Source organism: Hyaena hyaena, unplaced genomic scaffold (assembly GCF_003009895.1).
Source record: "Hyaena hyaena isolate Hyena2069 unplaced genomic scaffold, ASM300989v1 scaffold_137, whole genome shotgun sequence".
NCBI lineage: Eukaryota > Metazoa > Chordata > Mammalia > Carnivora > Hyaenidae > Hyaena > Hyaena hyaena.
The window spans coordinates 2,495,652-2,518,538 of record NW_024080769.1 but is presented as its reverse complement, the minus strand read 5'-3'; the positions used below and the strand labels follow the sequence as shown (position 1 = coordinate 2,518,538).

Below are 22,887 nucleotides of genomic sequence, written 5' to 3'. Positions count from 1 at the left end.
ATAATTTTCCATCCTCTATGTTCTCTCTGTCACTTTGGGCCTGTGGATCTGAAGGACCTTCATCAGTTATCCTGCTCACAAAGAGCGCTCTCTCCTTTCTGGTATGTCCCAGCAGCCCCTGGGGTCAGCATGGGCGGTCATTCTTCCCAGTTTACAGATTTGGAAGCTGAGGCTCTGGCTGCTGGTACCAGGCTCCCATCTTCGGGTCTTTTTCTCTACGTTCTAGTTCTCCATGCATTCTTGGTCTCTTTGTGCCCGCCAACCACCTGATCCGCCGTGTCTGGGAACTTAGCACCTCGGACAGTTCCTGTTAGGTGCGGGGGTAGCCTGGCCTTCCTTCTCGCGAGCGCGGGAGGAGCGGCCCTAGAGGTGGCGCGGGAGTCTCGCGAGAGCGGCTGCTGCTGCGGGCGCGGGTGGCGCGGGCGCGTGAGGAGCTGGCGGGAGGAGCGCGCGCGCGCTCCCCGCCCCCAGCCCCGGAGCGGCTCGCGGCAGGCTCCGCGCCGCATCGCTGGGTGAGGCGCAGCGCAGCGCAGGGCTACGGCATTTCGGCAGCCGAACGGCAGCGGCGGGTGAGTCCTGGGCCTGAAGGCCGGGAGAAGGGATTTCCAGGGCAGCTGGGCGGAGGGCGAGATGCGGTCACCCACTGTCCAGCTTTGTACCCCTACGCTTCACCTTTGCATGCAGGGGCAGGCCGAGCTGCTGGAGAGGTGGGGAGTCGAGGTGACCTTCCCTGTTTGGGGCGGAAGAAGAGCGCCCCAGGTGTCTCCAGGTCCCTCTAACCCCCACCGTCCCCATTCCCGGCTCCCACAGAGGGAACCCAGTCTTGGGTGACGTCAGACCCCTGGATTCTGGAGCCTGGGCCTTGGGCCCTCGTTCCCCCCAGCTCCACCTGGTGTTCCCTGGAAACCGGCCTCTTCCTCTCTTCCTCCGGGGGTGGAGGGGGGATATGGCGCACATGGCCGAGGATGGGGGCGACTGGAGACGGGGGGACAGTGGCCTCTTTTGGGTCCTTTCTCTCAAGAGGTGCCTGCCGGTGGACCCAGGTTGTGTCGCCTCTCCCCTCCCGGGTTTTGCCGACCTTTAGTCGACGGGTCTGAAGCGCCTAAAGGTTGTAGGAGATGAGTGCACTGGCTTGATTGATTCTGGGCTCCACCAGGGTTTTGGGGTTGGGAGTTGGGGGCGCTGGATGTAGCTCATTCCAATAATGGCAGGAGTTGGCAAGGAGGGCGAGGGTAAGGTGTTTGGGAACCCATCCCTGCCCCTGCCTCAGGGAGCTCCTGCTCCGAGGGTTGGGGAAAGCGAGTAGACTTCTACTGAGAATTCATCACAATCTCTGGCGGTTCAAACCGGTTAATGCCCCAGCCCCGGGATGGGGAAATCAGCTGGGGCCTGGCCGACTCCCCCACGGACAGAAGGAGAAAGGGAGGCAAGAGCCAGTGAATTGACCTCCTGGGGGAGGGGAGATTTGGATGGGGGAGAGTCAAGAGAGGGCATCATTCCCTGAGAGTGGTTTGGGCAAAGAAGTGGGAATTGAGCACAGCTGATGGGGAGGCCCCCCTGTGACCCCAGCCATGTGACTGTGCTCATGGGGTGGCGGAAGTCTGGAAAATTTTGCAGCCTGTGCCCTACCTGTTCTACCTGACTGGGGCAGGGCTCTGAAAGAGAGAGGCAGTTCTGGCAGGAGCATGACTGACAGATTGTGTTTGGGGCTATACAAATCTTGTTAGTTTAAATTTGATCTGGGCTCACTTGGTGAGCCTGAAGGCCAAGTCCCTAGAGCTGAGAGAGGATGTCTCTGGTGAACGGGTCACAGAAAGAGAGTTTTAGGTGTAGCCAAACCCTGTGGAGAGTTAGTGGGGTCCTGTGAGGAGGGCTCTGGATAGAGGCCTTTGGGCTCTGCAGCTGTGTCTTTAACTTTTTCCCTGGCTGACTGGCTACCTCTGAACACCTCGATTCCCCTCTCCGGCAGCTCTTTGCCAGCACCTTTCTCTGGGGAAGAAGTAATAGGACTAAGTACTGTCCTCCCTTGAGGAACCGGCTTGTTCTAGTTTAGAGCGTCCCTCTCAGTTCTTCTTCCTTTTCCTTTCCTGCCCCTTCCCTCTGCTCCCTCCCTCTGTCCCTGCTGTCCCCCCTCCCCCCCAGCATTTCCTCTACTGGCTGCACTTTGTTCCCTGCTGACAGCCTGGAATCTGAAAGTTTCTGGAGGAAGTGTGGTAGAGCAGGGTTGGCAGAGGTTGTGGGCTTAGCCTGACTGGGGGGAGGGCAGCAGGTGCTCCATTCTCACCCCTTGGTGGGGTATTCAAGTCTTAACCCAGAACAGGATTGACTGTGCTCTGTGCCCAACCCTATGCCGCATCCCTCCTGGAAGACACATCCATAAGGGAGTGAGGAAGTGATTGGATGAGAATGAGTGAGCACTTGCTGCCCAATAACTGGTTCAGGATTTAAGCGGTGAGATGTGCAGCAGGGATGTCTAGAAAGGTGGGATGTGAAAAAATAGGACTAAGAGGAGTTGACAGGACTTAGGGACACTAGAGACCAAGGAGGTGGCTGGACATGATCTTCTGCATGAAACTGGGTTGTGTGGGAGGCAGGTCAGCCTCTGGTGGAGAGGCAAAGGTGGTGGTTTGGGATATTTGTAGCTGATTGACACGAGGCCTTGAATGCGAAGCTCGGGATCAGCATGGGTACTGAAGAGTGATCATAGGACAGTGATAGCAATTCCAGGAGAGTGCTGTTTTCTGAGGATGATTCATAGTTCTGGGACTTTAGGGTTGGGGATGTGGGGCTTAGGGTGGGATAAGGGGACCAGAGGTAGAGCAAGAGGGAGGAACTTCCATCTTAGTAGATAGGCTCTGGACAGGTAGGAAGAAAATGACCATTACTAAGCCAAGGATGAGAGACTCATGCTAGAGAGGAGGGAAGGCTGGGAAGCAGGAAGCCCTGGAACTAGCCCCAGATCTCTAGCCTGATCTGAGGCCAGAGTTGACTCCCTTCTCTCTGCCATGGACCTCACTCACTCCACTTTAAGGTCTTCTGTCCTCCCAGCCTCATAGTAAGAAATGGAATAAATGCCAGTTTGGGTTCTTTGGAACAAAATTCAGGCAGTGTTTGTTATCTTACTAATAACTAAGGAGGGGTTTCCTTCAATCTACATCTTTAGGGGATTTGTAACACCGCTCTAGCACTCTACCTAATATTATGAAAACCTCAGTTGAAGAGCAAATTGTTCCTTCTCCCATTTTGCAGTCTAAGAATTTTGATTTTCAGGGGTGCCTGGGTGGCTCAGTCGGTTAAGCGTCTGACTTCAGCTCAGGTCATGATCTCATGGTTCGTGGGTTTGAGCCCCGCGTCGGGCTCTGTGCTGACAGCTCAGAGCCTGGAACCTCCTTTGGATTCTGTATCTCCCTCTCTCTCTGACCATCCCCTGCTCATGCTCTCTCTCTTTCTCTCTCAGAAATAAATAAAACATTTTAAAAAAAGAAAAAAGAAAAGAATTTTGATTTGCAGAGGCCAGTGATTGCATGCTTTCTCTCTCTCTCTCACTCACACACTCACACAGACACAGACACAGACACAGACACACACACACAGAGGCTAGCCCTGAAATAAGGGCAGAGTAGCTTAGAGCCCTCCATTACTGTGGCCCTAACCATCTATAGCCCTCCCAAGCCTAAATTCTCTGGACTAACAAAGGAAGCAGCCTTGCTCTGTCCTCTGGCTTCTCCTGCACTGAGTCATCCATAGTGTGCTACACCGACTTCTCCGTAACCATGGGCACACCTTTGGGAGACAGCCTGGGATCAGGATGGAAGTCAGGCTGGAGCAGAGTTAGAGTCTCCTGCTCTGAGTCTCCCACAATCTAAGTTATGACCTGCCCCCTATGCATACATACCCCTCTTCCTTGTTTTCCTGGAGGACTTTAGCGCTGGACTGCAGCCGTTCACTCCAGTGCCTCCTACCACCCTTTCTACCAGCCACATTTGAGTCAGGTCATCATCGGCATATGACTACCTCTGAAATCTTAAGCTTCAGTCTCCTTTTTTTATTTATTTATTTATTTATTTATTTATTTATTTCTAGGAGAGAGAGAGCGAGCGTGAGCAGGGGAGGGTCAGAGAGAGAGGGAGTCACAGAATCTGAAGCAGGCACCAGGTTCTGAGCTGGTAGTCAGCACAGAGCCCGATGCAGGGCTCAATCCACGAACCGCGAGATCATGACCTAAGCGAAAGTCAGACGCTTAACCGACTAAGCCACCCAGGCGCCCCAGCTTCAGTCTCCTTGAAGCACAGTCCAACTTCTATTTTATCTGCTTTGTGACCTCAAGGAGACCTCTAGTTTTCTGACATCTCCATTTTCTCTGTCCCACACCTTCCACATCCTTCCCAGACCCCATGGCCCACTGGCCCGTGCTCTCAACAGTCATACAGCTTTGTCTGTGTCCCACTCTAGCAGCAGACCCCTCAAGTCTGGATTCTACACTCAGGATGTGAACGTTTGTGGGGGCTGTCACATACCAGGGCAGTCTGGTTCTAGTTCAGAGCATGGTCTACAGCCTCAGCTGTCCGTCCATCACTTGTAGAAACCCTATCCCTCTTCCCATCAGCTTCCCATTCCATTTCATGGGAGGAGTTTTCCAAACTGGACTACTCTCCCACAGCCCTTTACTCACAGAGAGGGTGGTTGGGTAGGTGGGTGGGAGGTGAAGCTGTACCCATGTTTCCCCATTTCTTGAACTGGATTTCTCAAATCCCAGTGGAAGGAAGGCTTGTAGTCTAAGGCTCCTGCTCTGTGCTATGGATGCTGGCCCTTTCTGTCTTCTGAGGTCCCAGTGTCCATCAGCTGTTTTCCCTTCTCTTGTATCTTCACCCTCTCCACTGTTTTCTGTACTGCCTTCCTCCCACTTCTAAGTATATATGCTCAAGTATTCTATCTGGATAAACCTTTCTAACCCTATGTCTTCCTCCAACTGCTGCTGTTTTAAACCTGTTGCTTTGTCCTCTACAAAAGTGATATGAAACCATTGTAGAAATTTTAGAAAATAAAGATAAAAAGAAAACCAAAAACTTATAACTTCACTATCCAGAGATGACTGCTATTCATTCTTTGGTATATGGCGTTTCAGTGTTGTCACTGATTTTGTGTGTGTGTGTATTTAAAATTGCAATCAAAATTTTTGAAAACCTAGTCTGCTAGACTTGTTCCTTCTTCCTCTCCCTCCAGTTATCATTTCTTGGCAGCTGGCCTCTACCCCACCACTTCCTGAAACTGGCCTCCAAAATGAGCCCGTGTCATACCTGACTGCTTCATGACCATGATAGTGTCAACCCAGTTGATTGGTCATTAAAAATATTGAGATGGCCTGTATTCATTGACATGAAACATTTTCAAGAGATATTGCTGAGTGGAAAAAACCAGGTTATAAAACAGGATGTATAAAATGATCTCGTTTTGGTCATGTATGCTAATATATACTTTAAAAACAAAACCGTAAAGGTCAAACTGTTCAAGATGTGGCCTCTGAGAAGGTGGATTTAGAAGAACTTTTATTTTCAACTTTATGCACTGTTTTTTTAAGATTAAAAACATTTATTTTATTTATTTTTAATTTTTTATGTTTATTTTTGAGACAGAGACAGAGCATGCGTGGAGAGGGGCAGAGACAGAGGGAAACACAGAATCTGAAGCAGGCTTCAGGCTCTGAGCTGTTAGCACAGAGCCCGATGTGGGGCTCGAACCCATAAACCATGAGATCATGACCTGAGCCAAAGTCGGACATCCAACTGACTGAGCCACCCAGGTGTCCTGAAAACACTTTTTTGACAGAGAGAGAGAGTGAGAGAGCTTGAGCATGGGAGAGGGGCAGAGGGAGAGAGAATCTTGAACAGGCTCCATGCTTAGTGTGGAGCCCAGCATGGGGCTCAATTTCACAACCTAGGCATCATGACCTGAGCCAGAATGAAGAGTTGGACACTCAACCGATTGCGCCACCCCAGTGTCCTGTACACTTTGTTTTTTTTTTTTATAACTCGCAAATATTTTTATACATAGCTAAAAAGCAACATATTTTCATTTTATAAAAAAATGGTGAGGCTATACAAATATATTTTTAGTTTTTATTTAAATTACAATTAGTTAACACTGAGACTTTTTCTCTCTCTCTCTTTCCCTAGTTCTCAAAAACTAAGATTTTGTTTTTAAGTAGTCACTGCATCCAACATGGGGCTGGAACTTACAACCCTGAGATCAAGAGTTCCATGCTCTGCTGACTGAGCCAGCCAGTTGCTCCCCTCCTCTTTTTTTCTTTCTTTCTTTTTTTTTTTTTTAAGTGAGTTTTATGCCCAGTGTAGGGCTTGAACTCACAACCCTGAGATCAAGAGTTACCTGCTGTACTGGCTGAGCCAGCCAGGTGCCCAACGAGGCTACATATATGTTTTTTAAATATATTTTTAAAAAATTTTTTTAATGTTTTATTTATTTCTAGGAGAGAGAGAGAGAGAGACAGCGTGAGCAGGGGAGGGTCAGAGAGAGAGGGAGTCACAGACTGAAATAGGCTCCAGGCTCTGAGCTGGCAGTCAGCACAGAGCCCGACGCGGGGCTCGAACCCACGAACCGCGAGATCATGACCTAAGCGAAAGTCGGACGCTTAACCGACTAAGCCACCCAGGCGCCCCTGTTTTTTAAATATATTTTAAAGTTAATTTATTTTTGAGAGAGAAATAGTTCCAGTGAGTGAGGGGCATAGAGAGAGAGGGAAAAGGAGAGGGAGAGGGAGAGGGAGAGAGAGAGAATCCCATGCATGTTCTGCACTGTCTGTGCAGAGCCTGAAGTGGGGCTTGAGGTCATCTGAAGCAGGGCTTGAACTCATGAACCATGAGACTGTGACCTGAGCTGAAGTTGGACACTCAACTGACTGAGCTACCCAGGAGCCCCTATTTATTTATTTTTTTTTGAGAGAGAGAGAGAGAACATGAGTGGGGAGGGCAGAGAGAGAGGGGGACAGAGGATCTGAAGTGGAAGTGCCGAGAGCCCCCAATGTGGGACTCGAACTCACAAACCATGAGATCATGACCTGAGCCAAAGTTGGATACTTAACAAACCGAACCACCAAGGTGCCCCAAAGCTATATTTTTTAAAAGAAGAAGAGGAATGTAATATTTCACTGGCTTGCAAGACTCTTGAGGATAAAGCCCAAATTCTGCCTTTGGCCTTCAAGGCCAGGATAACCTGGCCCCTCCTACCTTTCAACACTATCTTTGCCTTTCTTCACCTCCCTTCACCTTGAGCTTCATCCTTGCTTTACCCTTGCAATCCCTTGAATATGCGTACTATTGCTCTTCTGACTTTTGCACCTGCTTTCCTATCTTTTCCTAGCTGACTCCTAGTCATCCTTCAGGATTCAGCTCTGATATCATCGCTTCTTCTATGAAGCCCTCTGTGGCTCCTCCAGGAACAGACCAGGGAGGTGCTCCTCTGTGTTCCCACAGCTTTTTGTACTTGCTGTTCTAGGGCATTTCTCAGGCTGTGTTGTAATTGCCCGTTGACTTAACTGGGTTCTCCTCCCTGACCTCCTTCTTCTCAACCCACCCTGTCTCCTATACGATAGAGAAAATTGAAGCACATATAAAGATGCGACTCTTACTGTCCTTTCCGGGGTCTCAAACCTGTATCTGCTTGTATCATGTTCCCTTTCCCATCTGCTAGCATCGGGGCTTGTTTCATCTCCTTGACCTCATGCATCTCCCCTTTTTAGGGGCTTGCTCTATTGGTTAACCTCTGTGTCTGTTGTAATTGCAGCCTTTCCCTGGATCTTTCACATCCCTAGCTTATTTCCTGAAACAAGCAGTCATCCATCAACTATAGCCCTCCCCGGACTCTGTCTCTCACCTGACTATCTCACCTATCTCTAGTCTCTTCCTGGGCAGGCTTCTTCAAAGAGCTGTCCCTGCCTACTGTTAGCTGGCCTGTTCAACTAGCTCTAATTTGGCTTCTACTGCCCACCCCCCACACCTCCATGGCCATCAAAACAGTTCCTGCCAGGGTCACAGGTGACTTGATGTTATTGGGTGTTAGACACACCTCAGCGTTCAGCCCTTTTCATGCCAGACCTCTCAGTGGCATCTGTCATATTTGTCCACTGTCTACTCCTGGCTTTCCTGCCTTTCCTCCTGCCTCAGTGGCTGCTCCTTCTCATTCTTTGTCACCTCATCCTCTTCTGCTGACTTCTTTCCCCTCCCATTTATATTTTTGAACAGGAAATACATTTATGTGATTTTTAATTCAGAAAGATGTCCCGGGGTCGCCTGAGTGGCTCAGTGGGGTAAGCGTCTGACTCTTGATTTTGGCTCAGATCATGGTCTCATAGTTTGTGAGTTCGAGCCCCATGTTGGGCTCTGGGCTGACTGCCTGGAGCCTGTTCTGGGATTTTCTCTCTCAGCCCCTCCCGTTTGCACTTGCACACACACTCTAAGATAAATAAACTTAAAAAAAACCCCATATTTTCATAATAATACTAAGATCTTATAATACTGAAACATGTATAAAAAAACTTTTTTTCCCTGGGCTCTTACTTTCCCACATTGCATATTCTCTCTCTTAACAGTGAGAACCCAGGTTCCAACAACATCAACCCATACATCCTATGTCCTCTCCTCGGGTACATATGATAAGGTTTCGGCACTGCTACACTATACCAACAGTAACAGTAAAGCTGCTTATATTTCAGGCTTCTTTCCGGTTATTTTTGTCCTTGAGATGTATTTTTGTAAGAGAACACAGAATGCTCTGATCAAGTTACTTGGGCAGTTCTTTTTTCTATGTGGTTGTGTTATCACTTTCCAGTGCAGTTAGCGTCATTTGATTTTACTTCAGTTTTAGGGTGGCTTTTCTTTCTGGTCTAAGTTTTTGAATGTGTAAGATATTATCTGTGCAAATCTGTACCCAGGGAAGTCTCCCTACTCCTCCTAGCTCTTCTCCCACGTAGGTAACCATTTTTTTTTAGTGTCTGGTTTATTTTTCCTGTGCTTCTTTTGCAAAAATAAGCAAATTTGTATGTATGTTCTTTCCCCCTCCCGCCCCTTTTTACATAAAGGATATCATAGTATTCATACTTGTTTGTATTTTGCTTTTTTCATTTAACAGTATATCCTGGACCTCATTCCACAGCAATTAATAGAGATCATCTTCATTCTTTTTGACATCTATGTAGATATCGATGATATACCTTAGTTTATTCAAACAGTTGCATTTAGGTTACTTCCAACATTTTGCTATTGCAAAATAGTGTCACAGTGAATGACATACGTATTTATTGTTTCTTATTTATGGGTAGATAACCATAAGTAGGATTCTTGGGTCAAAAGGGAAAAAAAAACATTTTTATTCTCCTCTCCCCTCCTTTTTTTTTTTTTTTTTTTTTACTATGAAGGATTGCATATTGTTTTGACTATGTATCTTTTGTTGTCTGTTGTCTAGACTGTTTTTATGTCTGTCATTTTTCCAATGAATAGTAACTGAAGATCTTTCTGTATTTTTTTTAAGTAGGCGTGGAGCCCACTGCGGAGCTAAACTCACTAGCTTGACATCAAGACCTAGGTTGAGATCAAGAGTTGGATGCTTAACTGACTGAGCCACCCAGATGCCCCTACATCAGTATTTTTTTTTTTTTTTAAATAATAGCTGCGGAGAGGGTTGCTTGAGTGGCTCAGTCTGTTGAGCATCTGACTTCAGTTCAAGTCATGATCTCACGGCTCGGCTCTTGGCTCGTGAGTTTGAGCCCTGCCTCGCCCTGCCTCGGGCTCTCTGCAGTCTGTGAAGAGCCCGCTTCAGATCCTCTTTTCCCCTCTCTGCTCTTCCCCTGCTGGTCCTCTCTCTCAAAAATAAATAAACATTAAAAAAAATAGCTGCAGGGGATTTTAAAAACTACAAAACAGCCCATTGTATGACTTGTACCGTTTATTTAATCAGTCCTCCCCCATTGATGTGAAGATTGTTTCCAATCTTGAGGTGTTACAAACAATGTTACAATGAATGCAGCTCTATAAGGGTATCATTTCATGTGGGCCTCTATCATGCCTTTTTCCCTTTTATGGTAGGTGTTGTTGGGTTTTTATATCTGTATTTGATTTCATATGACAAAGGGGCCATTAAAGATTGTAACTGCCCCGGGCACCTGGGTGGCTCAGTCCGTTGAGCTTCTGATGTCCGCCCAGGTCATGAACTTACAGTTCCTGGAGTTCAAGCCCTGCTTAGAGCTGTGCTGATAGGGTGGAGCCTGGAGCCTGCTTCGAATTCTGTGTCTCCCTCTCTCTCTGACCCTCCCCTGCTCATGCTCTGTCTCTGTCTCTTAAAAATAATAAATAAAAACGTAAAAAAAAAAGAAAAAAAGAAAAATATGACTGGAACTCTAGGAGGGTTTTTTTGGTTTTGTTTTGTTTTGTTTTTTATGCACACTTTTCCCCCCTGTGTGTTAACACACAGGAAAGTGTACAAATTTAATCTCATGCTTGATGAATTTGCACAAAGTCAACACTATGTAGCCAGCTCCCAGACCCAGCAACAGACCATTACCAAAACCTCAGCTTATGCTCCCTGCTCCCTCAAGGGTAACACTATCTTAACTGCAATCTTTTTTTTTTTCCTGCCTCTTGACTTTTAACACCATAGATTCATTTTGCCTATATATATATATATATATATATATATATATATATATATATATATAAAGTTTATTTATTTTGAGAGAGAGTGCAAGAACAAGAGAATGAGAGCAGGGAAGGGCACAGAGAGAGGGGGAGAGAGAATCCCAAGCAGGCTCCGTGCTGTCAGCACAGAGCCCTACATGGGGCTTGATCCCATGAACCATGAGATCATGACCTGAGCTGAAGTCAAGAGTCCAACATTCAAACAACTGAGCCACCCAGGCTCCCCCTGTTTTGCCTATTTTTTAAAAAAAATCTTTAATGTTTTATTTATTTCTGAGAGAGAGAGAGAGAGAGAGACCATGTGAGCAGGGGAGGGTCAGAGAGAGAGGGAGACACAGAATCTAAAGCAGTGTTTTGCTTATTTTTAAGCTTTATAGAACTCTCTACCCAACTTTTAAGTGTTGCATTACCTTGGAGCTTGTTCATAGACCATTTTCTGATCTTGAATATCTCCAGGGCCTACAAGGCAGTCAGGGCCCTGGAGTCAGTATGTCTGTAAGGCAGCAGCTTCTTGTCTTTCCTGGGATGCTGCGCCTGTTCTTCTGGTTTCTGCCCATGATGAGACTCTCAGTTAAGAGCCCCACCATCATGCACTCAGCAGTTTAAGCTGGCAGGAAGTCATCTTTATGGTCTCACTCCCCCCACTCCCCAAATCCACCCCAGAGCCCTTTCCAACTTGCCTCCTAAGGGCCTCAAGAATCACTCCCTGCTCCCCCCACCCCAGCCTCACTCCTGCTGCTTCCCATTTGTACTCTGCTTTGGCCAAGGTTGCTTTCTTTCCCTTAAAAGTGTGAGGCTTCTTCCCGCATTAGAGTCTGTGCTTGCTTTCCACCTGCCCAGAAAGCTGCCTTGCCCCGGGCAAGTCCTCTGTATTCTTCAGGCTCACTGCTCACACTGAATTTCCCTGACTCCCCACACCGGGTTAGATCACCTTGCGCCATATTGTGCATATTTTCATGGTGGTCCCCCTTCCCCTTTAGAGTAGGTAAGGCATTATTGACGGTTTCATGCCGAGGGCAGGAACCACGTTGTGCTGCCTGCCCTGTGCCTGGCGTATTACAAACCCCCACTAAGTGAACAGTTGACCGAAGGCAAAGGCGGGAAAGCAAGGAGGCCCGCCTGTGACTGATGCCAAGTCTGCCATGTTCAGGGCCATGGAATAGAATTTTCTCTTTAGGAGGTCTCTAGTCTCCTCAGGCCTTCTCTGTCACTTGCCTTTCCCTCATGGGGTCCCCTCCCAGGTTCCTTGGATCTGGTTCTGTGAAGACGGACTTTATGCCTTGAGGCAAAGGGCAGGAGGGCTTAGAAGGAGGGCTGGAGGGCTGGTGCCTCAGTGTGTGGGATCTGCCTCCCTCGGGCTCATCCCACTGTGGGGGCCAGAGCCCGGTTCTTCCCCGAGGAGCTCCCAGCCCTGCAGGGGCTGAGAGAGGGACTGGGTTGGGCCGGGCCTGATCCTCATCCTTCTCTGGCTTTTTCTTTCCTTCCAGGTTGAGACAAAAGGCGTTGGCAGGCCTCTGGGCCAGCTGGTGCCACCTGTGCCATCATGGCAGGTAAGGACAGGGTCATGTGGATAGGACATGCAGGTGAGCACAGGGTGGGTGGCCCCCTTCCCAGTCTCCTTATCTCTTTTAGCTTTTGGAAGTCAAGTTGTTTCTGTCCTTCTTTCAGTCCTCCCCAGGATTTCCCTGGCCCCCCACTTAGGCCTATATATCCAAGACCCTCAACATGACATTGTCAAGCTCTCTGTCAGATCTCCGACCCTTGGGACCAGAGATTGAGCACCCTGATGCCCTGATCCTGCTGACTGAATGATGAACAGCATGGGTGGCTCAGTCCCTGTCCCCTCTTGTCACGATTGCTCTTTAATACTCTGAGACCCTTTCCTTCTGATTTCTGAGTTGTTTGGTTTCCAAAGGCTCAAGTACAGAATGCCAGAGCCGGAGGGACCTTTAGAGACTATCTAGCTCAAGCCCCATCCAACTGGATAAACGGAGGTCCTGGGAGGGGTGGTAACTTGCCCCCGAATGTGACTGGAGTGGACACGGGCACTCCTGTCCCCAGGCTCACCCACCTGCTTCATTGGAGTTGGCTCCCCCACCATGGAGGGGGCTGTGCCTCTGGTGGACAGCATTTATGTTCCTCTTCTGAGAGACAGCACACTGCCATGGGGCCTTTGGTCATTGTGGGACCCTTGTGGGAGATATGAGGAAGCAGGGATGGCCGTGTGGGGATAGCAAAGTCACCTGTGACCACAGGGGCCAGGGGGCAGCTGAGACCAGGGCAAGAATGATTGCAATGGGGCGTCGAGGAGGGGGATGTTCATGGTGATGCTATGCGGTATTCTTCACCCACAGAGAAAGTGAACAACTTCCCACCGTTGCCCAAATTCATCCCCCTGAAGCCATGTTTCTACCAAGACTTTGAGGCAGACATTCCTCCTCAGCATCTCAGCATGACCAAGCGCCTCTACTACCTCTGGATGTGTGAGTGCTGTAGGATGGGGGTGGGCCACGGGGTGGAGTGGGGGAGGGAAGTGGGCTGGTGCGGGCCGGGCATCAGGGTGGGGTGCCTGCAGGCCTGGCTGTCCACCCTTGCAGCATCTGCACAGGCCACCTTCTAGCATGTTCCACTCGTGGGCTGGCTCCCCATCTGGTTCCCGGGTTCCCTCCTCCCTGGCCCCCATCTAGGCCCCTCGTCCCTTCTCACCCTTCACTTCCCGTTCACAGAGCATCTGGGTGAGGAGCTCTGTCTGCAGCAGCATTTCTCGCTTTTGCTTTCCCTTCCCCTTCCCCTTCCCCCTAGAGTGGTTCTCCCCCAGGTGGCTGCCAGGACCTCAGGATTCTGGATTCGGAGCGGAATCTTTGTCTCAAAGCCACATTTGTCTCGCTTTCTTTGGGAAACCGCTCAGAGAAAAGAGCACTGACTGGGACCTGCGAGATACGGGATCAAACTGGGCTGGTTGCCCTACTTCCTAAGCCACAGATTCCTCACTGATAGAAAGAGGGCATTGGCTCAGTGATCACTGTGGTCCCAAGGAGCTCTGTGCTGTGTGGTCTGTACTTCTCTAAGAATCTAGAGTTCTGATGTTCTGCAGTGTCGAGAGCCAGAGTTTAAAGGCCCCAGTTGCTGATGGTCTAGGGCAAGTTGGTGGGAAAACGCTATCTTAGGGGGATGGTACTTGTCTGTGCCCAGGCTGGTCAAAGGTACCTCTTAGGCGTGTACACACAAGGCAGGCAGGCTGGTTTTCCTGTGCTGGGTATTGGCCTCAAGGGACCTTAGACCTGTAGTGTGACCACAGCAGGGTCAGTCAGGTGTGATGTTGCCTTGAGTCAAGCCTGCACTTAGCTGCTGACTTGGGGAGGTGATTGCTTGTGGCAGGAAGGTGGTAAAGAATGCTGTCTTTGCAGCAGGTGCTTCATGGAGTGATAGAAGGAGTGTGGAGACAGACAGACTCACATTCAAGTCCTGGCTTAGCCTTTGGGCAGAGAAGGAACCTTTAACAGGAACCCCCTGTAACATGAGAGAAGGAAGAGATGGGGCAGGTGTGAGTAGGTCTGTAGATGCTGGGAAGAGAATGAAAGGGTTGCCTTTGATGGTTTCTACTTCTTCGCATCAAATGTGATATAGAAGTGAGGAGGGGAGCTTTGAGGAGAGTGGGACTAGAATGAGAGAATTTGTGGACAGAGGGTGAGGACACTATCCAAAGACACATGACCCCCCAGATTTCTGACCATGCTCAGGGTCCATTTGGGGTTGGTGGCTGTGAATTCATAGTCCTCCCAGGCTTCTCTGCAGGCTCCTTTTCTAGCAACATTGAGTTCAAGTGCAGATGGGCATTGTGTTCATCATGGGTGATTATAACCAGAAGACAGGGCACGGGAGGGAATTAGAAAAGGTGTAATGAATTATGGAATTCAAGTTGGACAGAGAGAGAAGTGGAGATAGGAAAAGGCTGATTGGCTGGAGAGAGAGTAGCCAAGTTAATGAATGTCTATTCCAAAGAGGTAGTGGAATAATTACAACAGTGGCACTACTAGATCCAAGGTGCTGGAGAGAGATGGGATCTGGGAAGAGAGCCATAAACCAATATAAAAACAAGTTAATGTCTATTCTATGTAAAGAGCAAATAAAATCAGGAAGAACACTAAAGTTGTGGGGTATTGGGGGGCAGTACACAGAGATGGAGGAAACATGGCTGAAGTGCCCGGAAGAAATGCTCCCAGGTGTTAGGAGGGGCCCTGAGATGGGTGTTCCTGCCCAGGTGACAGCATTGTCAGGGCAGACTTGGGGAGCACCCCACCTGACCCTGAGCTCTCAGAACTCTGCCCCTGAGAAAATCTTATCCAGGGGCTGGATTTAAGGGTTATAAATATCTTCCTAAGTCCTCACTAGGTCCCCGCCAGATGCTATGCTCCCAAGGAAACGTATATAACCCTTGAGATACTTAAGGGTTCTATTCAGAAACCAAGACCAGATGCCTGGCTGTGTGAGGCCACGAGTGAGCCCACCTGCCTTTGTTTATTCAGCGGATCTTTGTGGAGCCTCGAAGGGACTCAACCTAATGTTTGAGGAAGGGAGCACCCTGAGGTCAGAAGCCCGTGTGTGAGGTGTCTGCTGGCTGTGTCTCAGTGATCCTGTGACTCTGAATTTACCTAGAGTATATGGGCACAGAGGAGAGGGAGCCTGGATCTGCTCTTGGAGAGCTTCTAGTGTGGTTGATGGGCTGGGATTTGTACTTGGGGAACAATGCACAAGAATAGCCCAGGTCTGCAGGAGGTCAGAGGGATGGGGCATGAGTGAGGCTGGAGTAGTAAAGAAAGGCTCCTTGGAGGAAGTGGCATGAAAGTTATCTAAGAAATGAATTAGCTAGAGCCTGAGATCCCAGCCACTGCTGCATGCCCCATTTTAAGAGCAGGGCAGAGGGTACAATGGCTTGAAGAGATGTTTCCAGAGGCCTTTTACTTTCCACTTTTTGGACCCCTTGCAAGAGAAGATATAAGGGTCGCCTGTCCCTTGGGTTTGGTGATTGCTTGGAGTCTGGGAGGGTCAGCAGCTGAGGGCATTCTTATAAGAAGAGCATTTCTACTACCTGGAGGCTTTGGGGGCCCTTTGCTGGGGCTTGTTGGGCTGAGGCTCTGGGTTCCTGCTCTGGAGACTCTTTGTTCTCTGGATTTCTCATCTCTAGGAGTGGGTGTGGGGAGGGGAATGGAATTGGTCTGAGCTTCCAGCTTTCTTTCTTACAGTCTGTACTCCCTCTGTGTGTTTATGTGTGTGTGTCTCTTGTATCTGTGTGTGTATTCCCTGATGTGCGTTGTGGGTGTGAATCTCTGTAAATGTGGTCTTCGTGCATGTTTGTATCTACCTTTCTGTGCATATGCTGTTTCCATGTGTTTGATTGTGGGTCCGTTGAGTTATGGGTGTGTGTGTCCATGTCCGGGTACTCACGTATCTCTGCATGGGCCTGGATGTCTGTGTGCGTGTCTGGTGTTTGTCTCTGTGTGTGCATGTGCTCCTGGGTCTGCAGTGAACAGCGTCACGCTGGCCGTGAACCTGGTGGGCTGTCTCGCGTGGCTGATCGGAGGCGGGGGAGCCACCAACTTTGGCCTGGCCTTTCTCTGGCTCATCCTCTTCACACCCTGCTCCTACGTCTGCTGGTTTCGGCCCATTTACAAGGCCTTCAAGTAAGTGGTTGGTGCGGACCCCAGATCCTAACCCTGTCTCTTTGCCCATCTACCCTGTTTCTTCTCTATGTATTTTCTCACTTTTTTTTCGACTACCCCCTATACTCACTGTCACTTGTGCACCCTCAGCTCAGACCGCCAGGTAGAACTTGGGCTTCCTGAGAGCTCAGTGCTGGGAGTCAGAGTCTTAGTTCCTTCCTTTCTCACCCCTCATTCCTCACTTACTTTCTCACTTCCTTGGGTGGGCACAACACAGACATCAGACCTGTTTTAGTTTTGCCTTCCCCAGGCAGCTGTATGTTAAATTTTGCCAATGGGGCCACCTGTCATGGTGGAGCTGCCCGTCTTTGTGCCTGTGGGGCTAGCTGATTTGGTACCGAGTGGACTGTCTCCCACGTGCTAATGGAACCAGTCATCCAGGTACTCTCCAACTCATTGGATGCTAAGTGTGCTAAAGGGAACACCCGTCCATGTACAAGTGGGGCTGACTCTCTTGGTGCCAGTGGGTGTCTACCTTGTATAAAACAGATCTTCTGTCTTGGTCACATGCATCTGTGTACCAATGAGGCCATCTGTCTTGGTGCCAGTGGAATATCCATCTCAGTGCTGATGGGGCCTCAGTTGTCTTTGCCAATCAGAGCATCCAACTGTATACCAGTTAGGCTACAATTTGGTGCCAGTAGGTTCCATTTTTGTACCAATGGGACTTTCTGTCTTTGAGCTTATAGGAATGTCCATCCAGGTACCAGTGGAGCTAGATATCTTGGTGCCAGTAAGGCTGTCCATCTCCTTGACAATGGGGTTATTTATTCCTATTATAATCGACCCTTCCATTTCTATGCCAGTAGGGCCACCCATCCATGTACTGTGAGTGGTCTATTTATGAGGAGATCTCTCCCTATGTAATGTTGCACACACAAGATTAACACATGAAAACTTGCAAAGATCCATGTAAATACTGTCCCATTTTTTGCCTCTCAATTAAGGCTTTTGAGTGTCTTCTGTCCATTGCATACTCATTTAAACTTGGAAGGGCTCGGGGGTCTTGAAGGCAGGGAAAAGCTGGCCCTCTTCCCAGGTGATGGAAGTCATCTCTTTTGGTGTAGGACTGACAGCTCCTTCAGCTTCATGGCATTCTTCTTTACCTTCATGGCCCAGCTGGTCATCAGCATCATCCAGGCTGTGGGCATCCCAGGCTGGGGTGTCTGGTAAGAGACCGGGGTGTCCGGGATTGACCCAGGGCTGGTGTGGGTGGCACTTTGGGTGTGTCCTTTGTGTACCTCTGTGTGTTAGCTGCCTAGCCTGTGAGAGGATTCATGGTAGTCTAGTCATCATTGTGACATACCCATAGCATCAGAGGAGAAGGAGAACCTCAGTGGCTTTTGGGGGTACAAGGGGTGTCAAGCATCATGAGAAAATCCAAGGGAAGGAAGCCTTATACCTGAGGAGCTTGTTTCCTGAGCCACGGGGAAGGATTCTTTTGAACCATTGACACGGGCCCTTTGGATGGTCTCTGCATCCGATGATATGGCCCCTCCTTGTGGCATTGAGATGGCTCCTGGTTGTGGTTGGGTGGCTCCCAGCTACCCCTCACCATGCCGGCAGCCCCACAGCTGGCCTTTTCCTACAGCGGCTGGATTGCTACCATCTCCTTCTTCGGAACAAACGTTGGCTCAGCAGTGGTGATGCTCATTCCCACCATCATGTTCACGGTTGTGGCTGTGTTTTCCTTCATCGCCCTCAGCATGGTATGTGGTCACCTCAAGGTTGGGAGGGTGGCTTTGGGAAGGGGCTACGATCTGTAACAACCCTCCTCCAAGTTACAGGAGGACCCAGAGGGCTTCTAAGGGACGCACTTTAGAATGGCTTGGTGGACTTGGCTCCTAGTACACAGGGAAGGTGTGGGAGGGAGGACTGGCTTTTACAGGGACTTGTCTCTGGCTTCCAGGTCTTTCCTGGATGGTCTGCCCCTTCCCTTTGATTAACACTTCCTTGTGTTCTTCCTCCTACAGGTTCATAAATTCTACCGGGGCAGTGGGGGGAGTTTCAGCAAAGCTCAGGAGGAGTGGACCACGGGGGCATGGAAGAACCCACATGTGCAGCAGGCGGCCCAGAATGCAGCCATGGGGGCAGCCCAGGGTGCCATGAATCAGCCGCAGACTCAGTATTCCGCCACCCCCAACTACACATACTCCAATGAGATGTGAGCCAGCCACGCCTATGAGGAGGGCAGGGCTGGGGGTCACTGGGACGGGGACTCAAGCCACATTGTCAGTTGTGGTGACCAAGCAGGGTTCCCCCCCTCCCCTTTCTCCTCCCTCACTTTGTACAAAGAATCAGAGTTATATATATATATATGTATATGTCTCCCCCCTTTCCCCACCCCTCTGGATCTTGCTCTCAGTACTCTGAGAGCTGTGGGCTGCGCGTGGAGCTGTCCCGTGCAGTGGTAGCTATGTCCGTGTCCCCTTGTGAAATAGTACGCAGTGGAGGTCTCTGTTGTTGTGGTGCTAGATGTATGTTTAGAACTCAACCAGCCCCCACCCTCCACCAGGGATCTGGCCTTGGCCCAGGGATCCCTCATGGGCCAGGGGGAGGCATAGCAGAAAACCTGGCCTCCTCCCCAGGGTCACGAGCTGAAACTGTCTCCACTTTTGGTCTTACTGGGAAGCAACAGTATTTAGCCCTCATGGGGGTGGTAGGTAGGAGGGTAGGGAGAGGCCAGGGATCTTCCTTTGCTCCTTCTGATCTGGTCTCCCCCACCTCCCCCTTTGCCCCTCTTTTCCTGGTGTCAGATTCCCTGTGGCTTCTTTTCTTGCCCAGGGTCTCTCTCTTCCCTATATGGCTTTTCTTTGTCTTCCCTGAGGCTGAGTGTCCCAGTTGTATCTGCTCCTGAGACTGAGCCCATTCCCAGGTCAAGGAAGTAGACGGAGCCGAGCTTTAGTGGTGATGTGGGAGGGCACACAGAGGGAGGTGCAGAGCCCACCTGGGTACTGACTCCCAGCGAGTGGAAATGCAGGGTGACTCCTTGATTCTCAGAGCTCAGCCTACAGGGGTAGGCTCCTCTCTTCTCTGTCCTGCTTCCCCTCCTTCTCCTTCCAGAGTCCCCTTGAACCTCTCTGCCAATGTCCCTCCCCTCGCCCCATGCTAGATGACATCTGCTCCCCATGAGGGCAGATTCCACTGCCTTCTCTGAAGAGCTGGGTGGTGTCCAGGTGATTTGGGGGTATAAAGGTAGGAGCAGAGGGTATGTAAATAATTATTGGTCTCTGAGGGAGAGATCTGGCTGGCCCAAGCCTACTGGGCAGGTGCCAGGTATCTCTGAAAGACCACTGGATTCCTGGGAGCAATAACTCCTATTGTTTGGGTCTGGTAGAGGGGCAGGCTCAGAGGGGTGGGCCGGGAGGGAAGATTGGAGGAGAAGGCAGGCAGGGCCTAGTGTGAGGAGAGCGTGCCTCCTCCCACCCTGGCTTGCTTTTGGTCACAGAGCAGCTCTGGGCACTTGAAGTCAGGGCCCAGGAAGAAGCACATGGCCAGTCCTATCTGCAAGCACAATGAATGGCTGGAATGGGATTTCAGGTTAGGCCGGGTGGCAGGGGAAGCCCTCTGGCTTCCTTTTATTAAAAAAATTTTTTTTTATTTTTTCAAATCAAGTTGCTCCTTTTGCCTATTAGATTTGGTTTTCAGCCCTTCCTCACCCTGTCAGAACTCTCTTTCCCTTGCAGGGTGGTGATTTAAGGCTTGTGGGGCTGTTCTGTTCCAAGCATCATGAAAATGTTGCAGTAGAGGCCCTGGCTCTTTCTGAGGCCTGGAGGGGAGTGGATTCTCACCAAAGGAGCCTGTTTTCCATCCTCCCTTCTGCCTAGGCTATTTAGTCTGAAAACCCAAACCTGGCTTGGTCACTCTGGGCTGGCTCCAGCTTGGAACCCAGGACTTGGGCTCCCAGGTGCCATCTGGGCTTTGAGCTCCCGGTACTTCATTTTCCTGTAAGGGGAGCCAAGGCCTCTGAAAAATTCTTTTCCTAATGGTTATTTAGGCTTGGGCCAGAGTATGATTGGCTCTCTGCTCTACCATTTTCTCTCCGGAAGGCAGTTGTCACAGCCTCTAGTACCTAAAAAGAGACCCTAGGTCTAGGTTTTCTTTACTTTTCCTTTCCCCTACCCTAGACATCTGGCTCCCTTTCTCTTAGTCTCTGGTGGCTCCAGGAGGGTTGTGGTTGTTCCCATTCCTGTTGGATGCCACCTGTGGTCGATTGGCTGTCCTACCTGCCCCTCTTCTTTCCTGGCTCAGACCTATATGGCCGCACCCTGGCTCTGCTCTTGGGAAGGCCTGCTACCTGGTTGTGGCCCAGCTTGTCCGGGCCCTGGGATGCTGCATCTCCAGGCAACTATGCACTTTCCTAGGGTGGGAACCAGTATGAGAAGTAGGCGCTGGGCACAAATTCATCTCTGCTGGATGGTCTGTTTTGGGGGTGTGGTGGAGGAAGGCCCAGGTCAGTTCTGGGAATCCTCAGGTCTGGCCAGCCAGTGACCTGCTTTTGCATCTTGCTGGTGCCCACTGCTCCTCCTTGTTTCTGGGAGACACAGACCATTGTCCAACTGGCAGTTGACCTGCCTGAGCTAATGTCTGTCTGTGGTAACTGAGTGAACCATAATAAAGGGGAACATTTGGCCCTGTGTGTCCTGCTGTGTCATGTGTCTTCATGTGGGCCTGTGTGGAGCCTCACTGTGGGCTGTGGGACTTGGAGGTAGGGTGGGTCAAGTAGGCCTGTGGCCTGTCATTCCCAGGGCTCACAGTCATACATCTGTGTGTGGTTCTTTCTCTGAGGCAGCCTTGAGTAGGCCTTGAAATTACCACAGAGGCTTCCTGCCTGTTAGAAGGAGGAATTCTGAGTTGGCTGAGGAGGAGGTAGAAGCCTGGATTAATGGGTGAGGGGTGGTTTGGTCCAGATGGTTGCTGCAGGCAAGGCCAAGGGTGGAACACAGAGGGCCCCACTTCAGGGCACACTGATGGAGACTGGCAGCTGATTGTGCAGCCTCAACAAACACAGGGCTTCTGGGGGTCTCTGGATGCCAGAGAAAGAAGGCAGTGAAGTGTACCCAATATGCTTTCTTATTTTGCTTCCCCTTTGCCAAGGCTGTGCCCTCCATTTGGGTTGCTGTGCTGGCACTTTAAGCTTCTGGTCATCCTTCAAGATTCACCTTGAGTGACTCCCCTGAGAGGGCTTCCCTGTGTCTCGTTGTTTGGCCCCCAGGCTTCCCCATGGAGGATCTTATTCTGTAATTCACTGGGTCCCTGCTTGTCTCGAGCACGGACAGTTCTGATTTAGCCCCGTATCCTGTACACTTAAACACAGGAAAGGCTTGGCAAATGTTCAATATGAAGTGCCGCAATTATGAACAATGCGTATATGTGGCACGAGAGTGTGGGTGAGGAGGTCAGACAATCAGGTCCCGGCCAGGCGAGAGCACCACTAGTATCAAAAGTAGTTGGCGGATGTCCGCGTAAGGATCCCCACCGAATAGACTACACTAGCGGAAGGCAGAGAAATAGACTACAACTCCCAGAAGGCTGCGCGAGCACGTAGACAGACGGGTGCTCTCGTGAGGTTACCTACTAGGCGGAAACGGCGGGGGGGCGCCCGAGATATCGCGATATTTGGGGTTGCCCGAGCCGCCCCTGGCGCGAGAGTGGAATCTGAGGGTACTTGGAGGTTGTGTTCTCTCCGCCCGGCGGTAGGGAGGTCTGGGGAGCTTCGCTTGATTGTGGATCAGCGACTGTGCGTGACCTTACTTTCCATGCGGGCGCGCGCGCGTGTGTGAGTGTGAAGGCTGTGGGTCCGCAGGGTGTGTGTGTGTGTGTGTGTGACCTCAATTTCCTATCTGTGCCTGTGAAGCCCCGCTCGCCCCTGGGATTAGCCGCTGTGTCTGCGTAGGGGCTGTCAAACCTTTGGGACTGTACTGTCCTATCTGCCCGTAGGGCCGGAGCAGTAGAGACCTTCCTGGCCCGAGGCCGGAATGGGGGATTTGTATCTGTGCGCTCCCACACCTGCTTTTTGCCGCACTGCCATTGTTTAGTGCCATTTAAACTAAATGCATTCAGTGCCCCGTCGCTTCCCCTTATTTTAAAAGTTGGTAAAATGTAGAGTCTTGGCATGGTGGAATTATATCCCCTAGATCCTCCTAAAACTGCTGAATGGTATTTAAGTTAGAGGCTAAATTTTGTAAGAGAAAAACTTCCTACTGTCTTTAGACGTATTTAGAGGCCTGTTCGGGAGGATACGTAGGAGAGATTCCTAAGTAGGGAAAGTGGTGAATGTCGGGGAGCAGGGTTTTCCTGCACATCTCCTGCAGTAGCTGTACCGCCTTGCTGGTAGCCTCTGTGTGTGTGTGTGTGCGCGCGCGCGCGCGCAATGTGAGAATGTTATATATGACTTAATGTAGTACAAATATGTATATAATACGTATAATGTAGCATATATGTATATATGCCCAACACGTGGG

The 22,887-nt window shown here is 50.1% G+C and overlaps 2 protein-coding genes across 12 annotated transcripts in view; both read left to right on the top strand.

The window, feature by feature from the left end:
* Nucleotides 1-474: 474 nt before the first annotated feature.
* SCAMP5 (secretory carrier membrane protein 5) lies at nucleotides 475-21,063 on the top strand. The gene is made up of 7 exons (XM_039238148.1): nucleotides 475-569; nucleotides 12,191-12,253; nucleotides 13,058-13,186; nucleotides 16,228-16,384; nucleotides 17,491-17,592; nucleotides 18,015-18,132; nucleotides 18,397-21,063. The coding sequence occupies exons 2-7, from the start codon at nucleotides 12,247-12,249 to the stop codon at nucleotides 18,589-18,591; spliced, it is 708 nt and encodes a 235-aa protein (XP_039094079.1). The 5' UTR covers nucleotides 475-569; nucleotides 12,191-12,246; the 3' UTR covers nucleotides 18,592-21,063.
* PPCDC (phosphopantothenoylcysteine decarboxylase) overlaps nucleotides 18,533-22,887 on the top strand; it is a 24,515-nt gene continuing 20,160 nt past the window's right edge. For 5 of the 11 annotated variants that reach the window (XM_039238145.1, XM_039238144.1, XM_039238142.1 and 2 more), the window contains exon 1: nucleotides 18,533-18,587. In XM_039238145.1, the coding sequence (XP_039094076.1) occupies nucleotides 18,581-18,587 (7 nt within the window). In that variant the 5' untranslated portion in view covers nucleotides 18,533-18,580. Of the gene's footprint in view, nucleotides 18,588-22,031; nucleotides 22,203-22,887 lie in introns of those variants that run through there. The other 6 variants (XM_039238143.1, XM_039238139.1, XM_039238137.1 and 3 more) reach the window with 6 other exon arrangements.